Source organism: Pagrus pagrus (genome assembly GCF_965226575.1).
Source record: "Pagrus pagrus genome assembly, chromosome: 24".
NCBI classification, from domain to species: Eukaryota; Metazoa; Chordata; class Actinopteri; order Spariformes; family Sparidae; genus Pagrus; species Pagrus pagrus.
Window position 1 is genome coordinate 8,907,309 of NC_140206.1, and position 27,299 is coordinate 8,934,607.

The 27,299-nt window shown below is 43.9% G+C and overlaps 2 protein-coding genes and 1 long non-coding RNA gene across 6 annotated transcripts in view; 1 reads left to right on the forward strand and 2 right to left on the reverse strand.

Annotated features, from left to right (window-relative positions):
* The first annotated feature begins 698 nt into the window (after nucleotides 1–698).
* Nucleotides 699–27,299, forward strand: part of LOC311253506 — a 40,758-nt gene continuing 14,157 nt past the window's right edge. For all 3 annotated transcript variants that reach the window (XR_014621686.1, XR_014621687.1, XR_014621688.1), the window contains exons 1-2: nucleotides 699–942; nucleotides 14,535–14,710. This is a non-coding gene — a long non-coding RNA (uncharacterized lncRNA). The remainder of the gene's footprint in view (nucleotides 943–14,534; nucleotides 14,711–27,299) is intronic.
* Nucleotides 10,285–11,108, reverse strand: LOC311253266 (uncharacterized protein; the record flags this gene model as incomplete). Its single annotated transcript, XM_084347105.1, has 2 exons — nucleotides 10,285–10,622; nucleotides 10,859–11,108. 2 exons carry the CDS (start codon nucleotides 11,106–11,108, stop codon nucleotides 10,285–10,287), a joined length of 588 nt encoding a protein of 195 aa, XP_084203231.1.
* hecw2b (HECT, C2 and WW domain containing E3 ubiquitin protein ligase 2b) overlaps nucleotides 16,932–27,299 on the reverse strand; it is a 29,017-nt gene continuing 18,649 nt past the window's right edge. For both annotated transcript variants that reach the window (XM_084347520.1, XM_084347521.1), the window contains exons 13-30: nucleotides 26,977–27,231; nucleotides 26,750–26,874; nucleotides 26,058–26,243; nucleotides 25,804–25,956; nucleotides 25,457–25,559; nucleotides 25,279–25,375; nucleotides 25,096–25,179; nucleotides 24,784–24,893; nucleotides 23,481–23,601; nucleotides 23,275–23,388; nucleotides 23,024–23,176; nucleotides 22,841–22,939; nucleotides 22,621–22,750; nucleotides 22,376–22,522; nucleotides 22,180–22,294; nucleotides 21,647–21,732; nucleotides 21,436–21,548; nucleotides 16,932–21,350 (exon numbers count right to left, since the gene is read on the reverse strand). In XM_084347520.1, the coding sequence (XP_084203646.1) occupies nucleotides 21,239–21,350; nucleotides 21,436–21,548; nucleotides 21,647–21,732; nucleotides 22,180–22,294; nucleotides 22,376–22,522; nucleotides 22,621–22,750; nucleotides 22,841–22,939; nucleotides 23,024–23,176; nucleotides 23,275–23,388; nucleotides 23,481–23,601; nucleotides 24,784–24,893; nucleotides 25,096–25,179; nucleotides 25,279–25,375; nucleotides 25,457–25,559; nucleotides 25,804–25,956; nucleotides 26,058–26,243; nucleotides 26,750–26,874; nucleotides 26,977–27,231 (2,303 nt within the window). In that variant the 3' untranslated portion in view covers nucleotides 16,932–21,238. The remainder of the gene's footprint in view (nucleotides 21,351–21,435; nucleotides 21,549–21,646; nucleotides 21,733–22,179; nucleotides 22,295–22,375; nucleotides 22,523–22,620; nucleotides 22,751–22,840; nucleotides 22,940–23,023; nucleotides 23,177–23,274; nucleotides 23,389–23,480; nucleotides 23,602–24,783; nucleotides 24,894–25,095; nucleotides 25,180–25,278; nucleotides 25,376–25,456; nucleotides 25,560–25,803; nucleotides 25,957–26,057; nucleotides 26,244–26,749; nucleotides 26,875–26,976; nucleotides 27,232–27,299) is intronic.

Here is a 27,299-nt window from a genome sequence, read left to right on the forward strand (position 1 = left end):
ATACAGCCCATATTAAAATGCCCCATTAACAAGAGAAATATGTTTACAGCCTGGTTCTGGTGTCTGATTAGCCAACATCTACCTAACCAATCACAGAGTCAGAAGGATATGCAACAAAATGTTCATGTTGCCCGCTTTAATGGCTTCCTTAAAACGGCCAGCATGAGGACAGGGAGCAGGTGTTAATAAACGACCCATGAGGAGACGGCTGTGGGCAGAGCCGGGAGCTTCTGAAGCAGTAGACTTCTTACAGCTGGAGTGTGTAAGTTATTTCTGCCGTCATTTGGTCAAAAATCAATAATAACCTTTCAGCATATTGTAATTCACAGTGTTATGATGACAGAACACTGGACTTCTGTGTCTCCTCTTGCCTCTGTATAGACCTTTTTCACGCAGTCATCTTGACATGAGATAGTAGGACAAATACAGGTGTTACCAATGATACTAATTAAGTTTCCATTCCATTCATGCCAAACAGTATCTTTGGTAACACCTGTATTTGTCCTACTATCTCAAGTCAAAATGGCTGCCGTGAAAAAGGTCTATTCAAGCTTTAAAAAATCAGTGCCGTGACGACAGTGTTCAGCCAATCACAGTTCATTTTACAGAGCAAGCTGTTTTGGGCGTTCCTATTGGTTGCTCGACCAACGTCGATGCGCGTTCACCTTCCATCGGTGGTGAAGATGAAATGGCGGACGTCCCGGCAGGAAAAGCCACTATCCCGGCATTACCAACAAAAGCGTACACGGCTAAGCAAGCCAAAAAAAAAAGGAATACCGATGTAGAGAAACGAGAGTCGAAGAGGGAGACTGACAATAGACTGAATAAATCGCGTGTAAACATTGGACAAGCACACAGACAAGCATATCCGAGGTGGAGAGAGCTTAGCGATAGCATCGGGCTGAAGTTGGATACTGAGCTTGCTGCTCTTCTCCTGGACAGGTGAGCCTCCAATTTAAGTTTTAGGTAGCTAATAATCTAAATGTGTGGTAGTAATTGGCTGTGTCGTTGAAATGACCGTGAATCTAATAAAGCAGGCGGTTTGTGGTCACAATTGACGAGTAATGTTGTGAGTTGATTAGCTCTATGCTAACCGTAGCCAAAGGCTCACGACAGCTACAAGCAAGTCAGAGCCAAAGTCAACGTCAAATGTATTGTCAGTAGTGTTATATATACACGACATACAGAGGACGTGTGTCGTGTAGATATGGATGTGACAGTTATTATTTATTTTCAGGTTGCGATGAAAAGACAGAAGTGTCTGAATAAAGTGGTTGTCTCCGATAGTCCGTGCATGTGGGGGTAACCCGCAGATTCCACTGGATACGGTACGGCTGCGTAACGGCTCCGGTACGATTGTGCTCCGTCGTCGTCGTCCGGCAACCCCCACCAGTTGCGTTTTGAGTCCGCTACGGCGCAGCTCCGCCGATCAGCTGGAGAAACGAAACCGAGGAATTCCCGCGATAATTACATAATCACACACGACCGCAGTAATATGTATGTGTTATAAACTCAACAACACGAAGTGTTCCCGACCGACGGATTAGAAGAAGAGCTTGTATTTGTCTCTTTTTTTGAGGTTTTTGTGTTTGTATCAACACGGAGTGTTTTATTTTGAAAATCAACCGGATTTCTTGTTGTTGTTTCTTGTCTGACTTCCTGTCTGCTCTGTGCTACATTCGGCTGAATTGCTGCGTTGTGTTGCAGCGTCCGCCAGAATAGAAGTCCTGCGTATCTGCTCCGCAGGGCTGCGGGCTGCCGGAGCTGGCACGCAGCAGACACGCAGCGCAGCGGACCTGGTGGAAGTTAACACATAGACTAAAGTAGAGATGCACCGATCCAGTTTTTTCCGATCCAATCCCTATACCGATACCTGGGCTGAGCGTATCGGCCGATACCCGATACCGATCCGATACTACTGTTGAATGAATGAAGTGTACAGGGCTTCTAAAGTCACTCTTTTCTGCTGACAAAAACTCACGAACATAATACTCTTTGGAGCTGAGCAACACACTTCTCACACCCGCAACAATCTCGCCTCTCTCTGATGTCACACCCGCGCCCAATATTAATAAAAATGAAACGACTGGATCGGTATGCTGGATCGGCCCCATTCATCAGATATCCGATCCAGCTAATTAGTCAATATCGGAGCCGATATCCGATCCCAGTATCGGATCGGTGCATCTCTAGACTAAAGTGCTATGGATCAGCTCCGCCGCCGTGGCGGAGCCGTAACGCAGCCGTACCGTATCCAGTGGAATCTGCGGGTGATTGTTTACTTTAGCGTTATACGTTGTTTTATTATTCTCAGCATTCACACCTCTTTCCCATGATATAAGTGTTGCTGTTGTCATTAGATTATGCTGTATAAGTATCACGTCGGTATGACAAATATCGTAGTGTTATTAGTGCCAGACATGAAGGCTATGGCATGCTGACATTAGCAAGAAATAATTGTTGTCGGTCTCTATCGCTCTTCTAAACAATGCAAAAGTAGTGCTTGTTTGTTCATGCGTTCAATTTGTTCACGAGAGAAAGGTAAAGTCCTTTCTTACCTGTAATTCGGCCATGGCTAGTGTATGACGAGAGTGGAAAGTGAAAGTGTGGAGCTACGGAGTTGAAACAGGGAGGGGAGGGGGGAGCGCAGTTGTTTCCATCCCAGTCTCATGCGATTTTTACATATTTTACAAACTCCAGCTTTAAGTCGAGGAGAGGGAAAATGTGATTTAATGTTACTTTGTGAATGTACTGAGAGGAGGTGGACAAAGAAAAGACACCAGAGGATAACAGGAAGATCCAGAGTCTCAGGTGAGTGTCACAGGCTGAACTCATTTTAATAGTTGACAACCAATCAATTAATCGTTGGTGCTTAGCTACTAAGTATGAGGTAGTGAAACACTGAAGAGTTTGTCAAAGTCAGAAATAAGAGAAACAATGCCATTTCTGACAAATTCAGTTATGAGATATTATGTTTGTTGAAACTGTTGGCCGAGATGAAGTTCAAGCCGCAGCGTTAAAACTCAGCTGGTTGTGTCAGAGCTGTCAAAAGTCAGTGACCAGTGAAGAAATAATGTAAGGAGTTTAAGCTGTGAAACATGAAACACTGAAAATGATCTGTTTCTCCAATGAAGCAGCAGCAGCAGCTCCCTCTGCTGTGTGTAGAGGGAAGTAAAAAGCTTACAGCACCTGGTATTCCCAGGCGGTCTCCCATCCAAGTACTAACCAGGCCCGACCCTGCTTAGCTTCCGAGATCAGACGAGATCGGGCGTGTTCAGAGTGGTATGGCCGTAAGCGAGAGATAAAGCTACAAACATGCCTTTTATAGATGATGTTCATCGTGTATCTGTCTGCTCTTGCATAGAAACAGCATGTTTTTACAAATTCAGGAAATAAGCTCTGATTACATTGACATCATTCCCACACATGAATGATAAACGTTTTAGGCGGTTTTAGCATTGAAGTCTGACTACATTTGCCATAGTCAACTAACGCGATATTTTGAGGTACTTATCCTATAATATAGAATAATGTCATATTATAATTATTGTTGTTTGTTGTTGTTATTATTATTATTAGTGTGGTAAATATAGAAAAGAAAAGAAACAGTTTCCGTTTAAAAATATAAGACTACGTGATGTTACAGTATCTATAAAAGGCCTGTTTGTAGCTTCATCTCTCGCTTACGGCCATACCACTCTGAACACGCCCGATCTCGTCCGATCTCGGAAGCTAAGCAGGGTCGGGCCTGGTTAGTACTTGGATGGGAGACCGCCTGGGAATACCAGGTGCTGTAAGCTTTTTACTTCTCTCTACACACAGCAGAGGGAGCTGCTGCTGCTTCATTGGAGAAACAGATCATTTAGTTTTGCTTTAACTCAAAACAATTCTTTCCTCCCCCTGAGTGTTGCAACTTCTGATACTCTTAAATATGAAACATGAAGTGTTGGTAAGCAGCACTTTAGGTAGAAAGGTTTGAACCCAGAGCCTTGAACATGATGCATAGCAGACTGGACTAATGACTAGAGGTGGGTGCAATTCATCGATGTGGCGATGCATCGCGATGCGTCACGTGACGATTCGGCATCGATTAATTAATGTCGATGCTTTGCTAGGTCCGCGCATTTAGACAGAAGGCGGCAAATTGGCGGTCTGTTTTGGTCCGCCAATTTGACGCCTCTGAGGGTACACTTACTGCCGCCTCCATTGCTATCTAAATCCGAGGCGTCAATGTGCCGGCAATTGCGGGACATGGGCGGAGGTGTCGATAACGTGCACTGTTGTGCGACCCGCAGCCGGGAGTTTTAAAACCAGGAAACAGCTGATCACAGCAGTCAGTCCATCACTTCATCCGCGGATGTCAAGATGAGCAACTGGAAAGCCGCTGAGATCCGGGAGATGCTACCGTCTCCTCGGTCTCTGTAGCTGACAGCTAGCGGACACAACCAAACAGCTAGTAGCTGCTGACTGTCAGCTGTTGTGTAGCGGCAAGCTACGAACGGTCGCTACTTTCAAATTAAAAGCCCCCCGCTAAGAACCCAGTTCTAAAATCCAATGGGGTGCAATGTAAAGCTCTTATTTTGAAGACAACTTTGTTGTCAGTGATCACTGCCCAACTTCGTGCTTCACGCCACGTCACGTCACATGTTTACGCCTCATTAAATCCAGGGCTTGACTGTTTTCAGTGTTTTCCGCCAATAGAGGGGGCTCTCCTGCAAGCGGAGCTTTCCCTGGTCAAAGTTAAGTAGGTCAAAGTGCAAATGTTTACATAGTCATAAAATAAAATATTTTGTGTCTTTGAAAAATACAAGTCAAATGTTCAAAAAACCTTGTTATTTACTTTATGAGTGTAGTTTTAGAGGAACTGAGTTCATTGATAGGCTATTTATTTACAAATATAGCCGCAGATGAAGACAAAATCAATCTTGTATGGAAAAAAGCATTAAAAATTGCAATAATCGAAGAATCGTGGCCAATAATCGAATCGAAGCTCCCATAATCGAAATCGAATCGAGTCGTGAGGTACCCTTGTTGGAACACCCCTACTAATGACTGAGACACATTGTGTTGTTTCCCTCAAATCTTTTCATGAGATCCCAAATTGATTTGAACAGACATTATTTATATCCTCGATGCACCCTTTGAGCTTGTGCACCTCCCGCAGGGGGATCATCCCTATGTTCCCCGGGTCCTATGTTCCCCGCTTTGTATGTGACTGGGGAACATAGGACCCTTTTTCTAAAAAAAGGGTCCCATGTTCCCCGCTGTTCACCCAAAGGGTGCTATGTTCCCCGCTTTGTATGTGACCGCTGTTAGGGTTAGGTTAGGGTTCCCCGATCGGGGAACATAGGACCCGGGGAACATAGGTACGCTCCAGCTGCAGGAAGGGTGCTTTTAGCTTAGCAGCTAATTAGGGCTGTAATTGGTCTATAAAATGCTAGAAAACGTTGAAAGCTGTCAAAAACTCATGCTTTGTGTGTAATGAAGCAGCAGCAGCAGCAGCTCCCTCTGCTGTGTATACAGAGAAGTGAAAAAGCTTACAGCACCTGGTATTCCCAGGCGGTCTCCCATCCAAGTACTAACCAGGCCCGACCCTGCTTAGCTTCCGAGATCGGACGAGATCGGGCGTGTTCAGAGTGGTATGGCCGTAAGCGAGAGATGAAGCTACAAACAGGCATTTTATAGATGATGTTCATCGTGTATCCGTCTGCTCTTACATAGAAACGGCATGTTTTTACAAATTCAGGAAATAAGCTCTGATTACATTGACATCATTCCCACACATGAATGATAAACGTTTTAGGCGGTTTTAGCATTGAAGTCTGACTACATTTACCATAGTGAACTAACGCGATATTTTGAGGTACTTATCCTATAATATAGAATAATGTCATATTATAATTATTGTTGTTTGTTGTTGTTGTTATTATTATTATTTTTTTTATTATTATTAGTGTGGTAAATATAGAAAAGAAAAGAAACAGTTTCCGTTTAAAAATATAAGACTACGTGATGTTACATCATCTATAAAAGACCTGTTTGTAGCTTCATCTCTCGCTTACGGCCATACCACTCTGAACACGCCCGATCTCGTCCGATCTCGGAAGCTAAGCAGGGTCGGGCCTGGTTAGTACTTGGATGGGAGACCGCCTGGGAATACCAGGTGCTGTAAGCTTTTTACTTCTCTCTACACACAGCAGAGGGAGCTGCTGACTCTTCATTACACACAAAGCATGACTTTTTGACAGCTCTCAAACCAGCTTTCAACGTTTTCTAACATTTTATAGACCAATTACAGCCCTAATTAGCTGCTAAGCTAAAAGCACCCTGCCTGCAGCGGGAGCGTACTTATGTTCCCCGGGTCCTATGTTCCCTGATCGGGGAACCCTAACCTAACCCTAACAGCGGGGAACATAGGGTCCTTTTTCAAAAAAAAGGTCCTATTTTCCCCGGTCACATACACTGTGGGGAACATAGGACCCTTTGGGTGAACAGTGGGGAACATGGGACCCTTTTTTTAGAAAAAGGGGAACATAGGGATGATCCCCCTGCGGGAGGTGCACAAGCTCAAAGGGTGCATCGAGGATGTAAATAATGTCTGTTCAAATCAATTTGGGATCTCATGAAAAGATTTGAGGGAAACAACACAATGTGTCTCAATCATTAGTCCAGTCTGCTTTGCATCATGTTCAAGGCTCTGGGGTTCAAACCTTTCTACCTAAAGTGCTGCTTACCAACACTTCATGTTTCATATTTAAGAGTATCAGAAGTTGCAACACTCAGGGGGAGGAAAGAATTGTTTTGAGTTAAAGCAAAACTAAATGATCTGTTTCTCCAATGAAGCAGCAGCAGCTCCCTCTGCTGTGTGTAGAGAGAAGTTAAAAGCTTACAGCACCTGGTATTCCCAGGCGGTCTCCCATCCAAGTACTAACCAGGCCCGACCCTGCTTAGCTTCCGAGATCGGACGAGATCGGGCGTGTTCAGAGTGGTATGGCCGTAAGCGAGAGATGAAGCTACAAACAGGCCTTTTATAGATGATGTTCATCGTGTATCTGTCCGTTCTTACATAGAAACAACATGTTTTTACAAATTCAGGAAATAAGCTCTGATTACATTGACATCATTCCCACACATGAATGATAAACTGTCGGTTTTAGTATTGAAGTCTGACTACATTTGCCATAGTCAACTAACGCGATATTTTGAGGTACTTATCCTACAATATAGAATAATGTCATATTATTATTATTATTATTGTTGTTGTTGTTTGTTATTATCATTATCATTATTATTATTATTATTAGTGTGGTAAATATAGATAAAAGAAACAGTTTCCATTTAAAAATATAAGACTACGTGATGTTACATCATCTATAAAAGACCTGTTTGTAGCTTTATCTCTCGCTTACGGCCATACCACTCTGAACACGCCCGATCTCGTCTGATCTCGGAAGCTAAGCAGGGTCGGGCCTGGTTAGTACTTGGATGGGAGACCGCCTGGGAATACCAGGTGCTGTAAGCTTTTTACTTCTCTCTACACACAGCAGAGGGAGCTGCTGACTCTTCATTACACACAAAGCATGACTTTTTGACAGCTCTCAAACCAGCTTTCAACGTTTTATAACATTTTATAGACCAATTACAGCCCTAATTAGCTGCTAAGCTAAAAGCACCCTGCCTGCAGCGGGAGCGTACTTATGTTCCCTGGGTCCTATGTTCCCTGATCGGGGAACCCTAACCTAACCCTAACAGCGGGGAACATAGGGTCCTTTTTCAAAAAAAAGGTCCTATTTTCCCCGGTCACATACACTGTGGGGAACATAGGACCCTTTGGGTGAACAGTGGGGAACATGGGACCCTTTTTTTAGAAAAAGGGGAACATAGGGATGATCCCCCTGCGGGAGGTGCACAAGCGCAAAGGGTGCATCGAGGATGTAAATAATGTCTGTTCAAATCAATTTGGGATCTCATGAAAAGATTTGAGGGAAACAACACAATGTGTCTCAATCATTAGTCCAGTCTGCTTTGCATCATGTTCAAGGCTCTGGGTTCAAACCTTTCTACCTAAAGTGCTGCTTACCAACACTTCATGTTTCATATTTAAGAGTATCAGAAGTTGCAACACTCAGGGGGAGGAAAGAATTGTTTTGAGTTAAAGCAAAACTAAATGATCTGTTTCTCCAATGAAGCAGCAGCAGCTCCCTCTGCTGTGTGTAGAGAGAAGTTAAAAGCTTACAGCACCTGGTATTCCCAGGCGGTCTCCCATCCAAGTACTAACCAGGCCCGACCCTGCTTAGCTTCCGAGATCGGACGAGATCGGGCGTGTTCAGAGTGGTATGGCCGTAAGCGAGAGATGAAGCTACAAACAGGCCTTTTATAGATGATGTTCATCGTGTATCTGTCCGTTCTTACATAGAAACAACATGTTTTTACAAATTCAGGAAATAAGCTCTGATTACATTGACATCATTCCCACACATGAATGATAAACTGTCGGTTTTAGTATTGAAGTCTGACTACATTTGCCATAGTCAACTAACGCGATATTTTGAGGTACTTATCCTACAATATAGAATAATGTCATATTATTATTATTATTATTGTTGTTGTTGTTTGTTATTATCATTATCATTATTATTATTATTATTATTAGTGTGGTAAATATAGATAAAAGAAACAGTTTCCATTTAAAAATATAAGACTACGTGATGTTACATCATCTATAAAAGACCTGTTTGTAGCTTTATCTCTCGCTTACGGCCATACCACTCTGAACACGCCCGATCTCGTCTGATCTCGGAAGCTAAGCAGGGTCGGGCCTGGTTAGTACTTGGATGGGAGACCGCCTGGGAATACCAGGTGCTGTAAGCTTTTTTACTTCTCTCTACACACAGCAGAGGGAGCTGCTGCTGCTTCATTGGAGAAACAGATCATTTAGTGCAAGAAAATATATTTTATTATATTAATAACAATAATAATGATAACAATAAACTTTATTTATAGAGCAGAGCACCTTTCATGCAAGAATGCAGCCCAAACTGCTTGAACAAAGCAATATCAGACAAAACAACAGTAAAAAACAACAAATCAATTTCAACAAAACAATAACAGCCAATATTACAATGTAATGCTGATATAGTGTGTGTAGTGTTGTGTATGAGGGAGGGTCTGCATCTGCTCACTGATGTTGGCTTTCTAATTGACTTTCCTCTTTGTTAATTCCTCATCAACCACATTTTTAAAGTGTTCGAAACTATCATAGACCACACCGTCAAAACCAGAAGTGGTTGATTTCCTTGTTGCCGGGCAAAAGGTGAAGATTTTCTGGCTGCTTCCAGCAGCTTTGTCCTTGGAGGGTGTGTACCTCTTGCGCTGCCCACCACATGGAGGTACTTGGCAGGCCCCACATGGCTTTGAGGATTTATGAGGCATGCTTGGGTTGGATGGCTGTGCAGGGGGCGGTGCTACAGGTATGAAGCGAGCGCTACCCTCACTGCATGATGGCCTCTGAAGAAGCATGGAGGGAGCCTGTGGTTGTGCAGGAACCACCAGGAGTACGGGTGCTGGCAACACTCTAGGCGCTATGTGCATGGCTGCAGCAGGCTTAGGCTGAATGGGTCGGTTCACCAGCTCCGGTTCCTCACCATCTAACCTGTGAATATTAAACATGTGATGATGAGTTTCAGTATGATTTATGTCCACACATTACAACATTTCCACATTTCTAGCAAGTGTAATGAAGTGCTTAAATAACTTACCTCCGCTTCTCACCACGCCTTTTACCAGCAACGTGATGAACGTCCTGGTACTGCACCTGAGCTCCATCTGGTGGTGGTAGGGATGTTGGCAGAGTTGGAGCTGCTGGCATTTGCTCATGTGAGAGCACTGTCCGGTGAGGCTTTGCTGTTGGTATTACTGTAGCCCTGTAGTTGGCCCTCTTCTCCTCTCTGGTGATGAAATTAGAGATGGATCTGGCATTCAGATTGGGCAGAGGAATGGACGGAGTGCAGAGGATGGGGTCGTCTCTAACTCTGTCAACAATCCTTTTGTACCGCCCCTTTATGGAAGGTGCTATTTTACTGGGGGAGGAGAGACTATTGGTTGGTGTCTGATTTTTGAGCATCTTGATGACAAGGTACAACAGACGACTATCCTCTGTCACCTGCGCTGCCTGAGGGTACCTCATCCACCCAAACTTTGTTTTCTGGGCTGCTCTGGTCTTGGGTGTGTCAGCCCCAAGACACCGGCCAAACAGGGTGTAGCCCCACCTGGACTCATACCTCTTCACAAAGTTGGCAGCAGTCTTTCGCAGACGATCTTCTGCCTGAGGTCAGCTGGCACAAGGTGGTGGTGACTGTTGTCTGCCAATTCAAGCATCAGCAAGGCTAACGCCTCCACTTCCTCTAGTCCTGGCAGATGCAGATGTCGCCGGGTCATCAGCACATCCTGCAGAGCGGGACTATCCTCCTCCTCCACGTGTTCTGCTTGCGTGAGGATAGCATGTTTCCTACAGATGTCATCAATAGGATCCTCCTCTGCAGGCATGTCGATTCCCTCATCTGCCATCTCCTCCTCGCTTTGCTCAGCTGACTCCTCTTCGTCACGAGTCTGCTCTTCCTCAACTGCAAATATGTAATTGTACCAATCACAAATGTGTCTGGCCAGTTGTAACCACTTGTAGATTCATGCATACACAGACATGCCAATAATATGCACGTCTTTATTGTTTCATATTACCGGTAATATGAAATTTAACTTTATATCATGTTTACTGTCATTGTTAGAATATGCATGAAGAATAAAGGGATAGTATAGCCTCATATGTATGTATATTGTTGAAGTGTGCTATTAACTTTACCTCTCTGGGCATAGTAATTCCTCGCAGTGAAGCTTGTTGACTGGCACAGGGCATACTCCACACCAAGGAGCTCCTCCTCTTCTGGGTCCCTGTATTGATCAGGGTAGGGCATAGGAGCAGCGAAGTTGGGCTCCAGAACATGGTCTTTGCCGAAGAGCACCTCAGCCTGTCGATTCATGCGCTGGATCTGCCGCGCGTCCATGCATGACGTCTGCCGACTCTGACCACCAGCAACCCGGAGTGACTCCATCCGATTGTTCCACTGCACAGCAAACGCAACCAGATATACCTGAAACACAAGACCAATTATATGTATTAATATGCTTAGCACGCATGAGTTATTAAAGCTATGAAATAAAATGTATTATTGAAAGAAATTTTGCTCTATTGAAGTGTTATTTTCATTACTTACTTGGAATGGCATAATACCACATCTCTGAGAAGGAATGGCATTGTGCAGGTGTGCATGCAACCCCTCCAAGGAGTTACTGCCTTGTCGGCACTTGTACTTGTTCAGCCGAACACCATGCAGCACCACCACCTTCACAGTGACGTACAGCTGTATGCCAGGGGGATCCTGTAAAACACACAACAAATCGCAAGTTTCTTGTTTATTCTGGTGTCGTTTGAAATATTGCCACATTTGTTTAGATGGTTTTACAATGACACATGATTACAAAGACATTAACCCACCTGCATACAACTAAGATGCTTGCTTGCAGTTGCCCAGCGAGCATCAACTGCCTCTGTTGACTTGAACAGGTGGATGCCATCAATATCAAGGCCTGCTGGCCCCTTGAACTCTGCAATGATGGACTCGATCACTGAAGCTGTCTCCTGTATATTTAATATAGAATAATTAATTAGGGCTCATCCAGTGTGATGCTTCTAATTCACAAAATTAATATGTGGATTAATTTTACACTTACGTCAACACCACGGGTAACGCGCCTGACGTAAGCCCTGATCTGGCAAGGCTTGAGGAAGGATATCATTTCCTCGTCTGAATATGTGGCGTACAACTCCTGGTTGCCACTCCTGACAGCCTTGCCTAAGAGCATCATGTCGTCCTTGTTGAAGGCCAACACTGCACCTGCCAAGGCACTCATGAACGCCCCATACTTGGCATGGATCTGCTTGATCACAACAGTATCCCAGCGGTGCAGCCAGTGTCAGATGTCCAGTCTGACCACGGTACCCTTCTGCACCCAGTCACTGAACAGAGTCTCCAGGAAGCATGAACCACTGTCACTGAAATGATATCAGCATTTTATACAGCATGTGTTCCTTGTAAAAAGATGTAATTTAATGTTAACTGTTTCATCTATCAATTGAATTATTCATTTCATTATCAATTATATGGAGGTATTATTTAACTTACCGACGACAGTTGTTGTCTGCATATATGACCTTTGGTGCAGGAGCGTTTGCACGTTGGAACCGGGCAATCAGACCGTTTGCCATACGCCTGTAGCACCCCTCAGACTCAGCCACCACCACCACCGTCGTCAAGAACTGGCCCCATTCATTCAGAACACTGGTGACATACTGCATGGTGCCCTGGCCATCACCATATATCTTCTTGAGGACCTAAAAAACAAAGCAGAACATTCGTATTATAGTGTCTCTTAACAACTTTTCCAGTCTACATCATGTCTATAAATAACAAAGTATTCTCACTCAACTTGATTATCAAGAAGTGAGCTTCATTAGCACAACAGAATACTGATCAAAGTGATATTTTATACATACCTTTTTTGTACCATCAATGCAGAGGATTTCTCCAGTCACACTGAGGATGGCAGCTCTGTACACAGGCATCCTTTCCATTTCCATGATCATGTGTGCACGCCTCAGCACACGGGCAGATGGAAGGGGAGACTGGGGGAGGGGAGGGGAGGGGAGGGGTGTATGTACCAGGAGCTTTTACAAAGGACAGGATGCCACTCTGAGACGATGAAGATCCAGCTGTGTGGGCCTCGTAGAGGAGAGTCTGGTAAAGGTCACGCCGTTGGACATACCACTCATCATGGCCCTGCTGCAGCAGTCTCTGTACCTTATTCATGGACACAGCATTGAGCCGGTCGCTCAGCAGGTTGACGACACCTCTGTCAATAGCACGCTTCCCACACAGAATGGCAGGAAACATGCTTCTGATGGCTGGGGCAAGGTTCATCAGAATCTTGGGACTGTGTGCCAACCACATGTACTGTTGCAGGTGATGTGAATCATCATCCTCCTCCTGGTCACTGTCTGCATCACCATGTGTCTTGCTCACCGCCTGCCTCATCTTTTCACAGTGAGAACATTTCAGTTTCTCTGTCAACAGGGTGTAATTGTACGTCATCCCACACACTTGCCTGGCGTAACTGCCAAAGCCTTTCTTCTCCAGGTATTCCCCTGGCGTTGCAGGGCAGTTGGTGTTGGGGCAGCAGATCTTGGCTTTCATCACACCAACTGGCCGCCAGAAGAAGGCAGGTGTGGTAAAAAAGGCCATCATGTTGGGCAATGCTCCCTTGACAGATACAGGAGGCGGAGGCGGGTGGAACTCCATCTTCTCCTTTAAGAGCTTCCTCTCCACTAGCTCACCTTTTGCATTCGTGTACTTGGACGAGCCATCAAAGAGACCATACCTCTCATCGCATTTTAGCCACCTGATGTTAGGAGGGGCTATACCAAGGGCTTGGGCAGATGCAGGTGGCTGCTCCCAGTATTTCTGCCAACCCTCCAGCACGATGCCACTGGATTCTGAAGCAGAGCTCTCGGCTGTGGGTCTTCCCTGAGATGTGCTGGGCCTGTTGGCAGAGTCCTGAGTCACAGCTGGAGCGAGCTCTCCCCAGGTGGTAAGCTGTGTGGAGACTGGCACCTCAGACTCGTCAAGGACTTTTTCTGATGAAGAAATGCCACAAAAATGTATTAACTACATGGCTTCATATGTAGTAATGAATTTCACAAAACACATACATTTCTCAGATTAGAAATGGCTGTAATGTTCTAAAGAAGCTTTCTTAATTTGCATTATTTTACACAAAAATGGTCTATTTTATTTTACTATACTCACATTCTGGCTTACATTCCTTTCATATGAGTGTACATATACAGTGCATGTGTGTCATGTCACAGGACCAAAATGTCTCTAGCTTAAGTCAAGAAAGTATATGATGTGAATGTTTACAACACAATATACAAATATTGCATAATACAAAGGTTATTTGATTTTCATTTTAGCCTAATATTACCTGCAGCAGCCAACAGTTCAGCATCACTTAAATAGCCAGGTTCCTGTTTGAACTTGGAAACAGTAGATTCAACCGCCTTTTCTTTTTTTGATTCCTGTTTCTGCAGAAAATAAAATACATCTGTATAACCCAACATCTCCCATGAGTTCTTAATATGTCTAAAGTAATTATAATGTAATGTTAGGTAAAGGAGAAAAAAACAGGTATTACCTCCAGCCTCTTGTCAAGATGACATGTAACAGAAGGGAACTCTCTAACAAACTCCAGCATTCGCTCCTTTTGCCATTTAAGAAGCTCATTCTTCTCACCCTTCTGGCAATATTCAGAGACCAACCATACCACCCAGCCGACATCGTTTTCAAGTAGCCACCTGAATGACTGTCCAGCGTATTTGCCGAATGTGACGACTAACTGGCCTTTCCACATTTCCCCTCTAGATTTCTTGGCAGCAGCCTCTGCCTTTTCAGGATCCAGCAATCCAACTGGTTTGCTGGGGGCCTCAGCCACAGTCTTAGCTGCATCTGAACACAGCAGCTTGGCCTCTCCCTGCCTATACATAGGAATGTGTGGATACAGATGCTGCTTCAGGTGGGACTTCAACTGATGTTTGAAGGTGAAGCTTTTACCACACACATCACACTCAATCTCCTTTGGAGCATGAAGCTTCATGTGCCTTGTCAGGTTAGACCTCTCATTGAAGGTCTTGTTGCACACACTGCATTCATGTCCCTTCCTCTCCATGTTTAACCTTTACAACATAAACAAACATGTATTAATTAAGTGAATATGAAGCTGTATCTTGTTTAGCTAGGTATCTAAAACATGACAAAACAAGATACAGCTTCATATTAATTAAGTGAATATGAAGCTGTATCTTGTTTAGCTAGGTATCTAAAACATGACAAAACAAGATACAGCTTCATATTCACTTAATTAATAAATATGAAGCTGTATCTTGTTTTGTCATGTTTTAGATACCTAGCTAAAACATGACAAAACAAGATACAGCTTCATATTTATTGTGCTGAACAGGGCTCAATGATTGGTGGGTTGAGCGCTCAACTGTGCTGAACAGCGGTCAACCATTGGTCGCGATAGGAACTTGGATGGGAGACCGCCTGGGAATACCAGGTGCTGTAAGCTTTTTCACTTCTCTCTACATACAGCAGAGGGAGCTGCTGACTCTTCATTACACACAAAGCATGACTTTTTGACAGCTCTCAAACCAGCTTTCAACGTTTTCTAACATTTTATAGACCAATTACAGCCCTAATTAGCTGCTAAGCTAAAAGCAACCTGCCTGCAGCGGGAGCGTACTTATGTTCCCCGGGTCCAATGTTCCCTGATCGGGGAACCCTACCCTAACCTAACCAGTGGGGAACATGGGACCCTTTTTCAAAAAAAAGGTCCTATGTTCCCCGGTCACATACACAGTGGGGAACATAAGACCCTTTGGGTGAACAGCGGGGAACATGGGACCCTTTTTTTAGAAAAAGGGGAACATAGGTATGATCCTCCTGCGGGAGGTGCACAAGCTCAAAGGGTGCATCGAGGATGTAAATAATGTCTGTTCAAATCAATTTGGGATCTCATGAAAAGATTTGAGGGAAACGACACAATATGTCTCAGTCATTAGTCCAGTCTGTTATGCATCATGTTCAAGGCTCTGGGTTCAAACCTTTCAACCTAAAGTGCTGCTTACCAACACTTCATGTTTCATATTTAAGAGTATCAGAAGTTGCAACACTCAGGGGGAGGAAAGAGTTGTTTTGAGTTAAAGCAAAACTAAATGATCTGTTTCTCCAATGAAGCAGCAGCAGCAGCAGCTCCCTCTGCTGTGTGTAGAGAGAAGTAAAAGGCTTACAGCACCTGGTATTCCCAGGCGGTCTCCCATCCAAGTACTAACCAGGCCCGACCCTGCTTAGCTTCCGAGATCGGACGAGATCGGGCGTGTTCAGAGTGGTATGGCCGTAAGCGAGAGATGAAGCTACAAACAGGCCTTTTATAGATACTGTAACATCACGTAGTCTTATATTTTTAAATGGAAGCTGTTTCTTTTCTGATCTATATTTACCACATTAATAATAATAACAATAATAACAACAACAACAACAACAACAACAAACAATAATAATAATATGACATTATTCTAGATTGTAGGATAAGTACCTCAAAATATCGCGTTAGTTGACTATGGCAAATGTAGTCAGACTTCTATACTAAAACCGACAGTTTATCATTCATGTGTGGGAATTAGTCAATGTTATCAGAGCTTATTTCCTGAATTTGTAAAAACATGTTGTTTCTATGTAAAAACGGACAGATACACGATGAACATCATCTATAAAAGGCCTGTTTGTAGCTTCATCTCTCGCTTACGGCCATACCACTCTGAACACGCCCGATCTCGTCCGATCTCGGAAGCTAAGCAGGGTCGGGCCTGGTTAGTACTTGGATGGGAGACCGCCTGGGAATACCAGGTGCTGTAAGCTTTTTACTTCTCTCTACACACAGCAGAGGGAGCTGCTGCTGCTTCATTGGAGACAGCTCTCAAATCTGCTGCTGGTTTTAAAAAGTATTATATTTAATTGTTGACACTTAATTTTATTCATTCAGGCGTCACTTTGCATCCTCCATCCACCTGTCGGATCTAGCTGACGCATCGCTTGTTCTTAAGTCAGCAGCAAAGCTCTGATTCAAGAGGATTATCTTTTCTCACACAGGCTGTTTTTCTTTACACTTCATGTCCTGCTGGAACAGGAAGATGATAACCATTAGAGCTGGAAATAAAACATGACAGAATATCTGTTTTTAACAGAAAAAGACAGGACACACATATTGATTTGCATTTATTATCCTGCTCCGTTTGTTCAATTACAGTCAAAGTGGCATGGAAGGAAGAAGAAGAAGAAGAAAAAGCTTGCATAGAGAGATGACATTTTATTTTAGGAGAGGAGTGCTGACAAACATTCATATTTAAAAGTGAGGTGGACTGTACAGAGAGAGTGGGAGGTTGTTAGATGTGAGGCAGCCGGCTTCGGCTCTAAACTTTGGTACATTCTGGTGAGACGGACAAGAGGGCAGTGCGGATAATATTTTCATAATGAGACTAAAATCATTGGAATTAAACTGATCTTGTACATGAAACTTTACCCAACTTCATACAGAAATAATGCTCGATTATATTCTGGATTAGTTACATTCTCTAAAAGTGTAAACAAGGAAAACAGTAGGTCCAGGACTTTTATCAAAATCGGCTTCAAAAATTGGAAATATGATCAGTTTCAAATGTACCCTCCCTGACTTTGCATAAAATGCACTGTTTAGGTTTTTAAAGTTGTTTTTGTACCATTAATACACATAAAAAAGCAGTGTGTCTGTAGTAACTTTGGTCTTATGGAAGCCCATTTCTGCCAAAAATAGTCAAGAAGACAAGTCGTGTCACTACTAAGTATGGCTGCAAGCTAACGATAATTAATCAACAATGACAATAATGTCGATTAGTTCACAATTACATCACAAGATGTCGTCTTCGGTGTCTTGTTTGTTCAAAAATCCAAAAACATTCAGTTTACTGTCAAAAAAAAAGAGGACATTTAAAAGAAAATTAAGAAAAAAATATAAAGAAACCAGAAAATGTTTGCATTTCAAGAATCTGGATTTTCTTTTTTTTTTCTTTAATTATTCAAACCAATGAAACGATGATCAAAATAGTTTGGTAATTAATTTAATAGTTGATTAATGGTTGCAGCTCTACTTAGTATGATACAGTGAAACGACTGACTTGCTAAGTCAGGAAACAAAAGGATTTGGGGGTATTCAGTAAAAAGCTATCGTTAATAATTAAAAATAAGTCGAAAATGCGACATGGATACCATCTCAAAAATTAAGAGTTAGTCATTTAGAAGCACAAAGTCAATGTGTGAGATACAAATCGACATCTCGACTTAATCAGAATTGTGAGATTCTCTGTTAAAATCAATTAATTTTGACTTAATCTAAGTCAAAATGTCTTTTTCTATGAGGCTAACTTAACTTTTCATGCATTCTTTTTGTTTCTTGGCGTAACTGGGCTTCCATATTGCCTGTTTTTTTGCCATGTGTACAAAATGAGGCGCTCAGAGGGGTTCGTGTTAGCTCAGGTATCTCAGCGGTTGACTTTTAGGTGTCGTAGGCCTGCGTGTGGTCAGTTGTATTTCGATGTGGCAGTTCAAGGCGTGCTTACATTCATAGTGCAGGGGCGGGGAGGGGGGGAATGTGAGTGAAGAGGACGGTAACAAGTATCTCAATGTACAAAAAGAGAAAAGATTCACTGCAAGCTCCTTCAAAATGGATTTTATACAAAACGTTCATGCTCGTCTATGATGAGGACCGTATGGTTTTTTTTACTGTTTACTGTGTGCCTGCTCTGAGCCTTCCACGTGAACTTCACTAAACAACCTGATTTAAATTAACATAAACACTGAGTTGATACGAGTCATTCAATATTGAAATGAGTGCAAAATCTAGAGGAACTATTGAAACAGCGTCAACTCTCCATGTCAGAAAAAAAGACATTTGACAGAGTTTACATACAACGTGTGTGTAATCAATCAAATTCAGCCGTACAAATACACAAGTGGTCAACATCACGAGTGTAAAAAGAGCAAAAGGAAAGAGAAAACTCTCCGTCGTCTGGAGCTTCTAGTCATAGTGTGTAAGGTGAATAAAGAGCCAATAAGAATGAAAAGAAAATGCATTATTCTAATGAGCAACAATATGCCAGCTGATATATCACTGAATGTCTCAAGCCCTCTTCTATGAGTACATAATAAATTGGACTCGGCAGCTTAAACTCTGAGGACTTGGTTGTGTATTTTATACCAGCAGCGTGGTGAAATATTTCGGTTCTGATCTGGCCGTGCGTGACAGGGGCGGATCTAGAAGGGGGGCGGGGGGGCTTTTCAGCTCCTTAAACTGTTACTGTGAAATACTGCACATTTTCAGTCACCACTGTATTTCTGAGCTGTCAAAAGTACTGAACCAAACAAGAAATATGGAAAGAAATCCATAATTAATAACATAAAGCATGACCATTAGCGTAAAGTTAGCTAAGCAGTTACATTGCGTGCTTCGCCATTCTTGTTCAACGGCTCTAGAGATGGAAATATTGATCTGTTAAGCTCTTTGGTCCAGACGGAAATATCTCAACACATATTGAATGGATTGGATGGTCTAGCACGAATCATCCGCCATGCTGCGTTCCATTTTTGAAACCTGCAAACATCGAGGTCCAATTTTTTTGCGTCACACAAACATGTCACAGCCTATGTTAATATGAACCCATAAAATCAGCTTTTATACATTTGTCCATGCTTGGTGTGAAAGGGTTTTCATGCCGATCAATGCTAGCATGCTAACACACTTAACTAAGATGGTAAACCTTTAATTCATGTATCATTTTTTTTGACGGGGACAATACATGCAGGCATTGTTACACCTAATTAAAATGCATCAGCATATCACCTTTTCATTGTGAGCATGTTAGCATGCCATCATTAGCATTTAGCTTAAAGCACCACTGGGGCTAAGTACAGCCACACTAGACTGCTAGCATGGCTGCAGACTCTTAGTGGATGATTCAAATCGAGTCTTAAATCAATCAATCGTCGACTCACTACTCCCTATGTAATATACACAGTAGTTTAATGAGCAGTAAATTGAGATTGCACAAACGTTAATCATTATCCTTTTTTGAGAAATGGCATTGTCCTGTTAAGATCATTAAAATATTTGATGATTAGATATTAATAAAGGTCTGCTAGGGACTATGGCCTTTAATTAGCAAATAAATAAATAAATATATGGAAATATTTTAGCTGCGTTGGGATCAGGTAGTCTAAACACCAGTCATTGTTCAATGCTTATTAATTGATCGTAGCTTATTAAGTGTAAAACGTGGATTTTAACCAAGACAGCCTTCCAGGTTCTGACTCCTGTAGGTCAGAGTAGCTTGACTGGATTGCTGATAGAAAATTAAAAGGAAGGGGGGAAAGTGCATATCCTTTTAAATATTTACCTGCAGAAGTAGCATGTGTTTGTCACCCCATGTTTCTAGATCCGGCCCTGCTGTGTGGACATTTAATTTACTTCCTGTATTTGGATACACAATCTACACCTCTTTTGTGTAGACAGCTTTTAACAAATGTTATAAAAACAGAACTGGATCAAAGCGAGTCTCAAATCAATCGAGTACAATCAAAGTCGATGGATATGGTTACATACTATATGTAACTTAATTTACTCATCAACACATTATTAACTCAATGAAGTGGTGGCCAAATATATATATTTTTCCTTTCTTTTTTGTTTTTTTGCCAATTGATCCAGATCAGGTACAAAATCACTCTCCACACAATCTACATCATAAAGTTAGTTACATTCAAATCACAACATGTCACCGCCACATCATTAGAAAACCACTTTTTTTCTCGTAGATGAAAATACTGTAACAACAATACCAAAGCTTCTGTTTCGGGGTCTCCAAAATCTGTAGAAGTTCAGTGGAAAATCCCACAAACTTTACCAAAAGTTACCTCAGGCGCTCCTTGAAAGGCTTTGAGAAACAAGTGCACCATGTACACGGGTGTAGTCCCCACAACAGGCCACAAGGAGACGCTGTACTGCAACGAGGGCGCCGCTGAAGCTCATAGTTCTGGACAAGGCCTGAGAGTCCTGTGAGGTCCATCCAGACTGGAATAAAGTCTGCAGAGAAGGCAGTGGTTGCTTCTTCTTTGATGTGTTTCTTAAACTTTAACCTCGTCGTATCAAAGAGAAAGTGACAAAAAAGAACAAAACAATCCCGGTCTCCGATTGGTCAAACCCTGGCAGTTATGATTCTGTTCCCCGAAGGCAGTGTGGCTCTCCATTCGTCACAATCACACAGGTGATAGCGTGTGTTACTAAGTAGGTGTGAAGTACATGCAGGTGCAACACAAGATAACTGTTTACCTCTGTGATTCTTCATGGTTCAAAGGTCTCATCAGCCTCTGTTATAAAATAAAGCCCATTATAAATTAAAAACAAACCAGGTATGGGACTTATAATCCAGCTTCACTCGCTACCACCAGCTGTCCGGGGTGAGCTGAGAGTCGGGTCGGTCTCATTCCAGCCCGAAAGTGCTCGTCTCCTCCACGGCGGTCAGCATCTTCTCATACAGCATCGAGAAGGACGGGTACGGCGGCAGGTCCAGCCGGTTGAAACAGGTGTGAGCTCTGCAGAGAGACCACAGGAGGTGACATAAGACATTTTTTCTTGTCGTCTCGTGAGCAGGGCGTTAGCGTGATGAGATGTGTTTACCTGGGCAGCGAGGTGACCTTCCCCCACTTCTCCACACAGAACCTGCGGGGCCCGTTGCTGCCTCGCAGGGAAGCGAAGCCCTCGTAAGGGATACTGGACGTCCCGGTCACAAACTGAAGATGAGAGAGAAGGAAAAAGAGGAGGACTAAGATACTTTTTGACATTTCATCTCAAGAGCTGAATTAACCATATCGCAAACACGTAAGCCCACCTGCAGGAGTCGCAGCCTCTGCTCATTGTTGAACCTCTCCACCGCTGCCCAGAACCACCGGATCACAATGTGGTTGTCGTGGTAACCTAAACACAAGACGTCATGTCACGTATCTATGGCAACAGGATCATGACGATGGTAAATGACAAGAGGTCGACACTGAGGGGAATCGAGGTAAGTCGGAACTCGGAAAGGAGAGGGAAAACAAGAACAAAGCAGCGACAGGAAGCTGGAAAAACTGAATATGTTGAAGGATGGAGAGCGCAAAGCAAAGAAATAATGTATTGGTATGGTCTTATTTTAGAACAAGCAAACATAAGGCACCGGGTCAACACATGAAGCTATGAAACCAGTAAAACACATGGCAAGCAGAGGACAAAGTCTATGACTCTGATCTGTGAATTTTGAGCATGTGGGTTCGATCCTTATAAGACGTGAATTTTGAAGTCCAAGACCCAAACTGAAGACTAAAAAGCAGAAACGAAAGTGGAAAGTGGAAAAGTGGAAACTACAGCCAACACGGTCGTCCATACCTCCTCTGTACTCTGTGTTGTTCCTCCAGTCTGATAAGTCAATCTCAGCTGTGCCGGCGATCACCAGCTCCAGCTCCCTGGCATCAAACACCGACACCAGTCGGGCATCCACCACCTGGACAACACACCGTATAGTCACATTTCCCCCGGTACATTTTGAGAGACCATAAATTAAAGTAGTTTCTGTGAGCTGTACCTCGTAGAAGCCTCTGACCAGGCTTTCAGTCTGCTGCACCACTCCTCGCTCTATCCTCCACTTCACCATCCGCTCTATGTATTCCTTCTTGTTCTTCTCCGAGACGGGGATGTTGGCTCCGCCGGGCTTCAGCTCCCTTTCTGTTATCTGTGGAAACACAAACACAGACGAGAATCATATTTTTAATCACTTTTTCTTTTACAATCTCAGTCCTTCATCTTTTTCTGTCTGTCTCAGGGTCTAACCTGTCCGAAGACTTCCTCATTGACGGTGAAGGTGAGGTCCAGCATGTCTTCTATGTCGTTGTCCTTCATCCACTGAAGGGACTGGTGAAACTCCTCGTCCAGATACTCCAGGTCACTCAGGTCACAGGGACTACATGGTGGGGAATAAGCATGAGTGTTAGGTTATGTGGGATCTGAAGTATTCAAGGTCGCATAAACACACGCTGGCTACTGTACGTACATGCGCAGTAGGCCTTTATAAAAGGGTCTGGTAAAAAAGGCATCCAGCAGGTACTGGTGGATCAGAGCCAAACCCAGAATACGACCACTGAACCGGAACCTGAAACACACACACATACATTAACGCACATAAAAGTAATCAGGATACTGAAGCTCATACCTGAGCGTCACCATTGTCTCTCACCATTCGTGGTGATTGTCTACGAAGGCGGACATGGGGCTGATCTGGACGGTGTAGGTGTCGTTGGCCGAGTACTCAAACAGACCATAATACGGGTTGAACAGCTCCCTGGAGACCAGGAAGAAGAACTCTCTTGAGGGTCCGCTGTAGTCCAACCTGCAACATACACGCAAAATAAATGTATAATATCAAAATAAATAGACATAATATGAACACATTTCTTGGGTTTCATGCTTCTCCTCCCTCATACTCACCCCTCCTCCCCTACGAAGCTGACGTAGAGCTTGCTGCGCTGCAGGTCTTTACGGGAGTAGCACATGATCTGGTTGAAGGCATCTTCGAGCAGGTGGTCACGACGGATGATCAACCTGAGACGCACACGCAAGCAAGCAATTGAGTGGACAGACACAAAAGATAAGAGAAGAACAGCTGCTCTCTTCAGACATCTCAGTCCACCTACTTTAGCTTCCCTGGTCCTTGGCCGTAGCCTTTAGTTTCTAGTTTCCTGTAGAAGTTGCGCAGTTTGGCCTCAAAGTCTCTCTTGTAGGGGGCTGGGGCTCTTGCGTTAGCTCTCTGAGTACCTACAGGCAGAGAGAAAGAAAGAAAGAAAGAAGAAGGAAAACTCATGTCAGGGCTTACTTTGTGATCAAGTGCTTCATTTTATTTGTACTTTCCCTTCCTTGGTATTCAACTGCCTTACCCACAATACCACTAAACATTCATCTAAGTGTAGAGATGACAAAATTAACTTTCTGAAAACAAAACTACACAAGAAGATCTGTAAGAAATGGATTAAACAGCATGTTTATCCGCTCTGTGAACATAAGCATGTCCGGCTAACTAGCTTAGCAATATGCCTAGAAATATCTCCAAGATAAAAGGAGCACATCATTAACCAACTACATCATTTAGGGGGGGTTACAGGTTAAGTTTAAAAGAAAGCCCCATTCATGACTAGCACAGCCACTGTGTAGTACTACCCCACTATGTGGGAGTCGGTCCCGGATGCTAATCATTTTAGGCTAACAATAGCGTCTCTGTCCTGCTCTTTATTGGATTTGGATAAGTTTACATTCCAGAAGCTCCAGCCAACATTATCCTCGACTGTGACTGCCAAACACTCAGGCCATTTTTCTTGTCGCATTAAAAGTGGAAGCATACAGTTTGGAAATACAAACAAGTATTTAAGCTAATTAGCCAAACAGGGTCATGTTGGAACTAAGTAATGATGTTATTCTTACATTTTTTAGCCTCAGTCATTAAGCATGTTATATATGTAGCCACGAAGTTGCCCTTTTGCATTTCCATTACATTAAAACGTCAGCTAGAGAGTGGTTTTTCAACCAAATCATGTAGCTAACGTTAGCTTAAATAGTAAGTCAGCTGCAGCTGATAAAAATTACTAGCTGGAATGACACAGTAATGCTTATATTACATTTTTCTTTATCATACTTATGCTAATACCAGGGCTAACTAGCTCTACATAGGCTACGGTTTCTTTTCCATTTCTTCTTCATAGACCATGAATGGGTGAGAAAACAGATATTTTTGACCTAGGGACCTGTTAGCATTAGCCTTAGTCTTTTAGCATGATGTCATGTATGTAGCTATGAAGACATTTACGAGTCTCGATGGATGGAAACGTGCAGCTAACGTTAACAGATAATAAAACCTGCTCGTAGCGGTTGTGATTTTGGCCGACAAAAAGGGCCTTAATAACACAATTCAGTGAAAATGTGTGACTCGTCTCTCAAGTCTCCTACCAGGCGAGTTCTGTGGGGAGGAGACCGGTGACCCCCGAGGTGACTGACAGTAGCTGGGGTGAAGTAAGGCGTGAGGAGGCACGTAGGACATTACTTCATCTTCAAACAGGCTGCAGAGGAGAGAGAGAGGAGGAAATTGAATAAACTGATTTAATTCAATCGAGCGAGTTAAGCTGAAACGAGAGAAAGGAAGGACATACATTAAGGAGGAAACACGGAAGAGGGAAGGGGATACACAACTAATACAATAAGACAGGGAAGGGAAGTAAATGAGAGAAAGGATGGAAATGAGGGAAGGGAAGAAGGTCTCACCTTAGCAGCATGACAAGGTCAGCGTCACCCGACAGCCTCGCCAGTCCTGACCCTCCATCTGTGCGGATCAGCTGCACCTTCTCCCTGTTGTCATAGCAACATTACATTGAGAGAGATGCTGGCGACTGTAGTGATGATATAAATGCTAAACGCAGAGTCAGGTGCCGTGGGTGTAGACTGTACCTGAGTGAATGGTTCCGGTTGAAGTCGGGCTGCCGCTCCTGCAGAATCTCAAAGATGTTCGGTTGTCGGAGGAACGCCACGATCTTGTCGTTGTAAGCTAGAAGAAGAGCAGACAAATTCGCATTCGAATCCGATCCTTCATGAAGGGTTATGAGTGTGTGTTTGTGCATGTACTGACCCACTGGCACCACGTCTTGGCAATCCCTCCTGTTGGCAGAGGTGAAGGTGCTGGAAGGCCGCGGCAGGACGGGTGGGCCTGCGTGACGAGGGTCTTCACCCACCTACAAAGAGACGGGAAGAGCGAGAGGCGTCCATCCATTTAACCAACACGTGACTGCGTATAGTAGCTGTGGTTAGTTAGAGGAGCCGTTAAAGGAGATGTCCAGTTACCACAAAGTGTAATGTTACAAACCACCAGAGCAATAAATGTATCCTGGTAAAGTCATAACAGCCTCGATCTGCTGCGAGCTGTCCAGGATAGGACTGTTAGCTGGATACCCTAAGTCTGTGTCTTCGGTGTCTTACCAGTCGTCGTGGGCTGACCTCCCCGGCACTGTGGCTGCGTTGGCGGGTCAGGTGTTGGCGGTGGGCCAGGAGGCTAGGGGGCCGAGTGCTCTGGAGAGGCAGCCGGGGGTCGATGAAGGTGGTGGCCCGGCAGTTATGGTCCACGAAGAAAGGCTGCATTTGTACGCACGAAAACAAAAAGGAAGTGTCAATAACGTTGTGTAAAGTTGTGAGACTTTGAGACACTCTGACGGACACAGGGGTTTCGTCCCCACCTTGCCGGTGTGGTCGTGCTTCATCTCCCAGCCTCTGGGCAGCTCCAGCTGTTTGTTGGAGAACATGTTGAGGAAGGCCACCAGGTCCCTGTTGTGCTGGTAGCGCTCGTAGTGGTGAGCATCCCGACGAACCTTACTGATCATATGCTTCAGACACGTGTTGGTGGTGAACATACGGTAGGCACTCTGAGAGAGAGGAGCGAGGAAGGAAAGTAGAGAGGAGGGGGAAAGATAGAAAGAAGAGAGGAAACACCCACCAGAGAAAAGAGAGAGGTTTTGTTAAGAGTTGTCCCACTGAACTGTAATTACTGCTGCTTTGGTTTGTATGAGTAAGGGACAGTAGGAAAATTATTGGTGTGGGGAGGGGGGTTGAATCTTACTTCCAGTTGCTTAGCTTCATAGTTAAACTCCAGATATGTGAGCAGTGTTGATTTTTTCTTGTTTTGCTGTTGTTTTTACATCGTAGAGCAGAAAAAGGCATAAAAATCCCCCCAAAAGACACACAACCCTCCCTATTTCCTGGGCCCTAATAATTTTCATACAGTCCCTTAATGAGTGTTTGTGGTCAACAGAGTTTCCTAAAACAAATACCACTGTGTGATCTAAAAGAATGAGGAAAGGGGGGAAAACAGAGATGTTTTTTGTTGAAAGAAAGAAAGAAGAGAGAGAAGAAGAAAAGCGAGCGCCCGTACAGGGTTGGAATGCAGCACAGTGAAGAAGTCGGGGCTGGTGAGGAACTTGGCGCTGGGAGACTGGAGCAGCAGGGTGAGGCGAGACCTGGAGCTGGACTGAGCCACGCTGTTGTCCCTACGCAGCTCTGAAACACCGGACACAATGAGTCAGAAAAAGCCCACAAAAATCATGCCTCTGGGACTCAACAGACTATGTAGACCAGAATGCAGTGCAGTGAGAGGGTTACCCGGGATGGAAGGATGCATGTCAGTCTCGTCCGGCGGCAGCTCATTGGCTGGCTGCTCCTCTGGTCGGCTGTCATTGGTTATTGTCCTGCGTATGCTCTGATACCTGCGGTTCAGCTGCTCCATCTGCTGTATGGAGTTGGACCTCTGTAGGGTCTGCGGGGCGGGGGGAGCGGTGGGGCGCTGCCATGTTGTGGTTCTGTTCACGTGGTCCACGTAAAAGATCCGACCATGACTGTCGATGCGAGCCTCCCAGTCTGGTTCACACACACAAACACACACATGACAAGAAGTTTGAACACACAAAAGCTGAAGAGGAAAATGC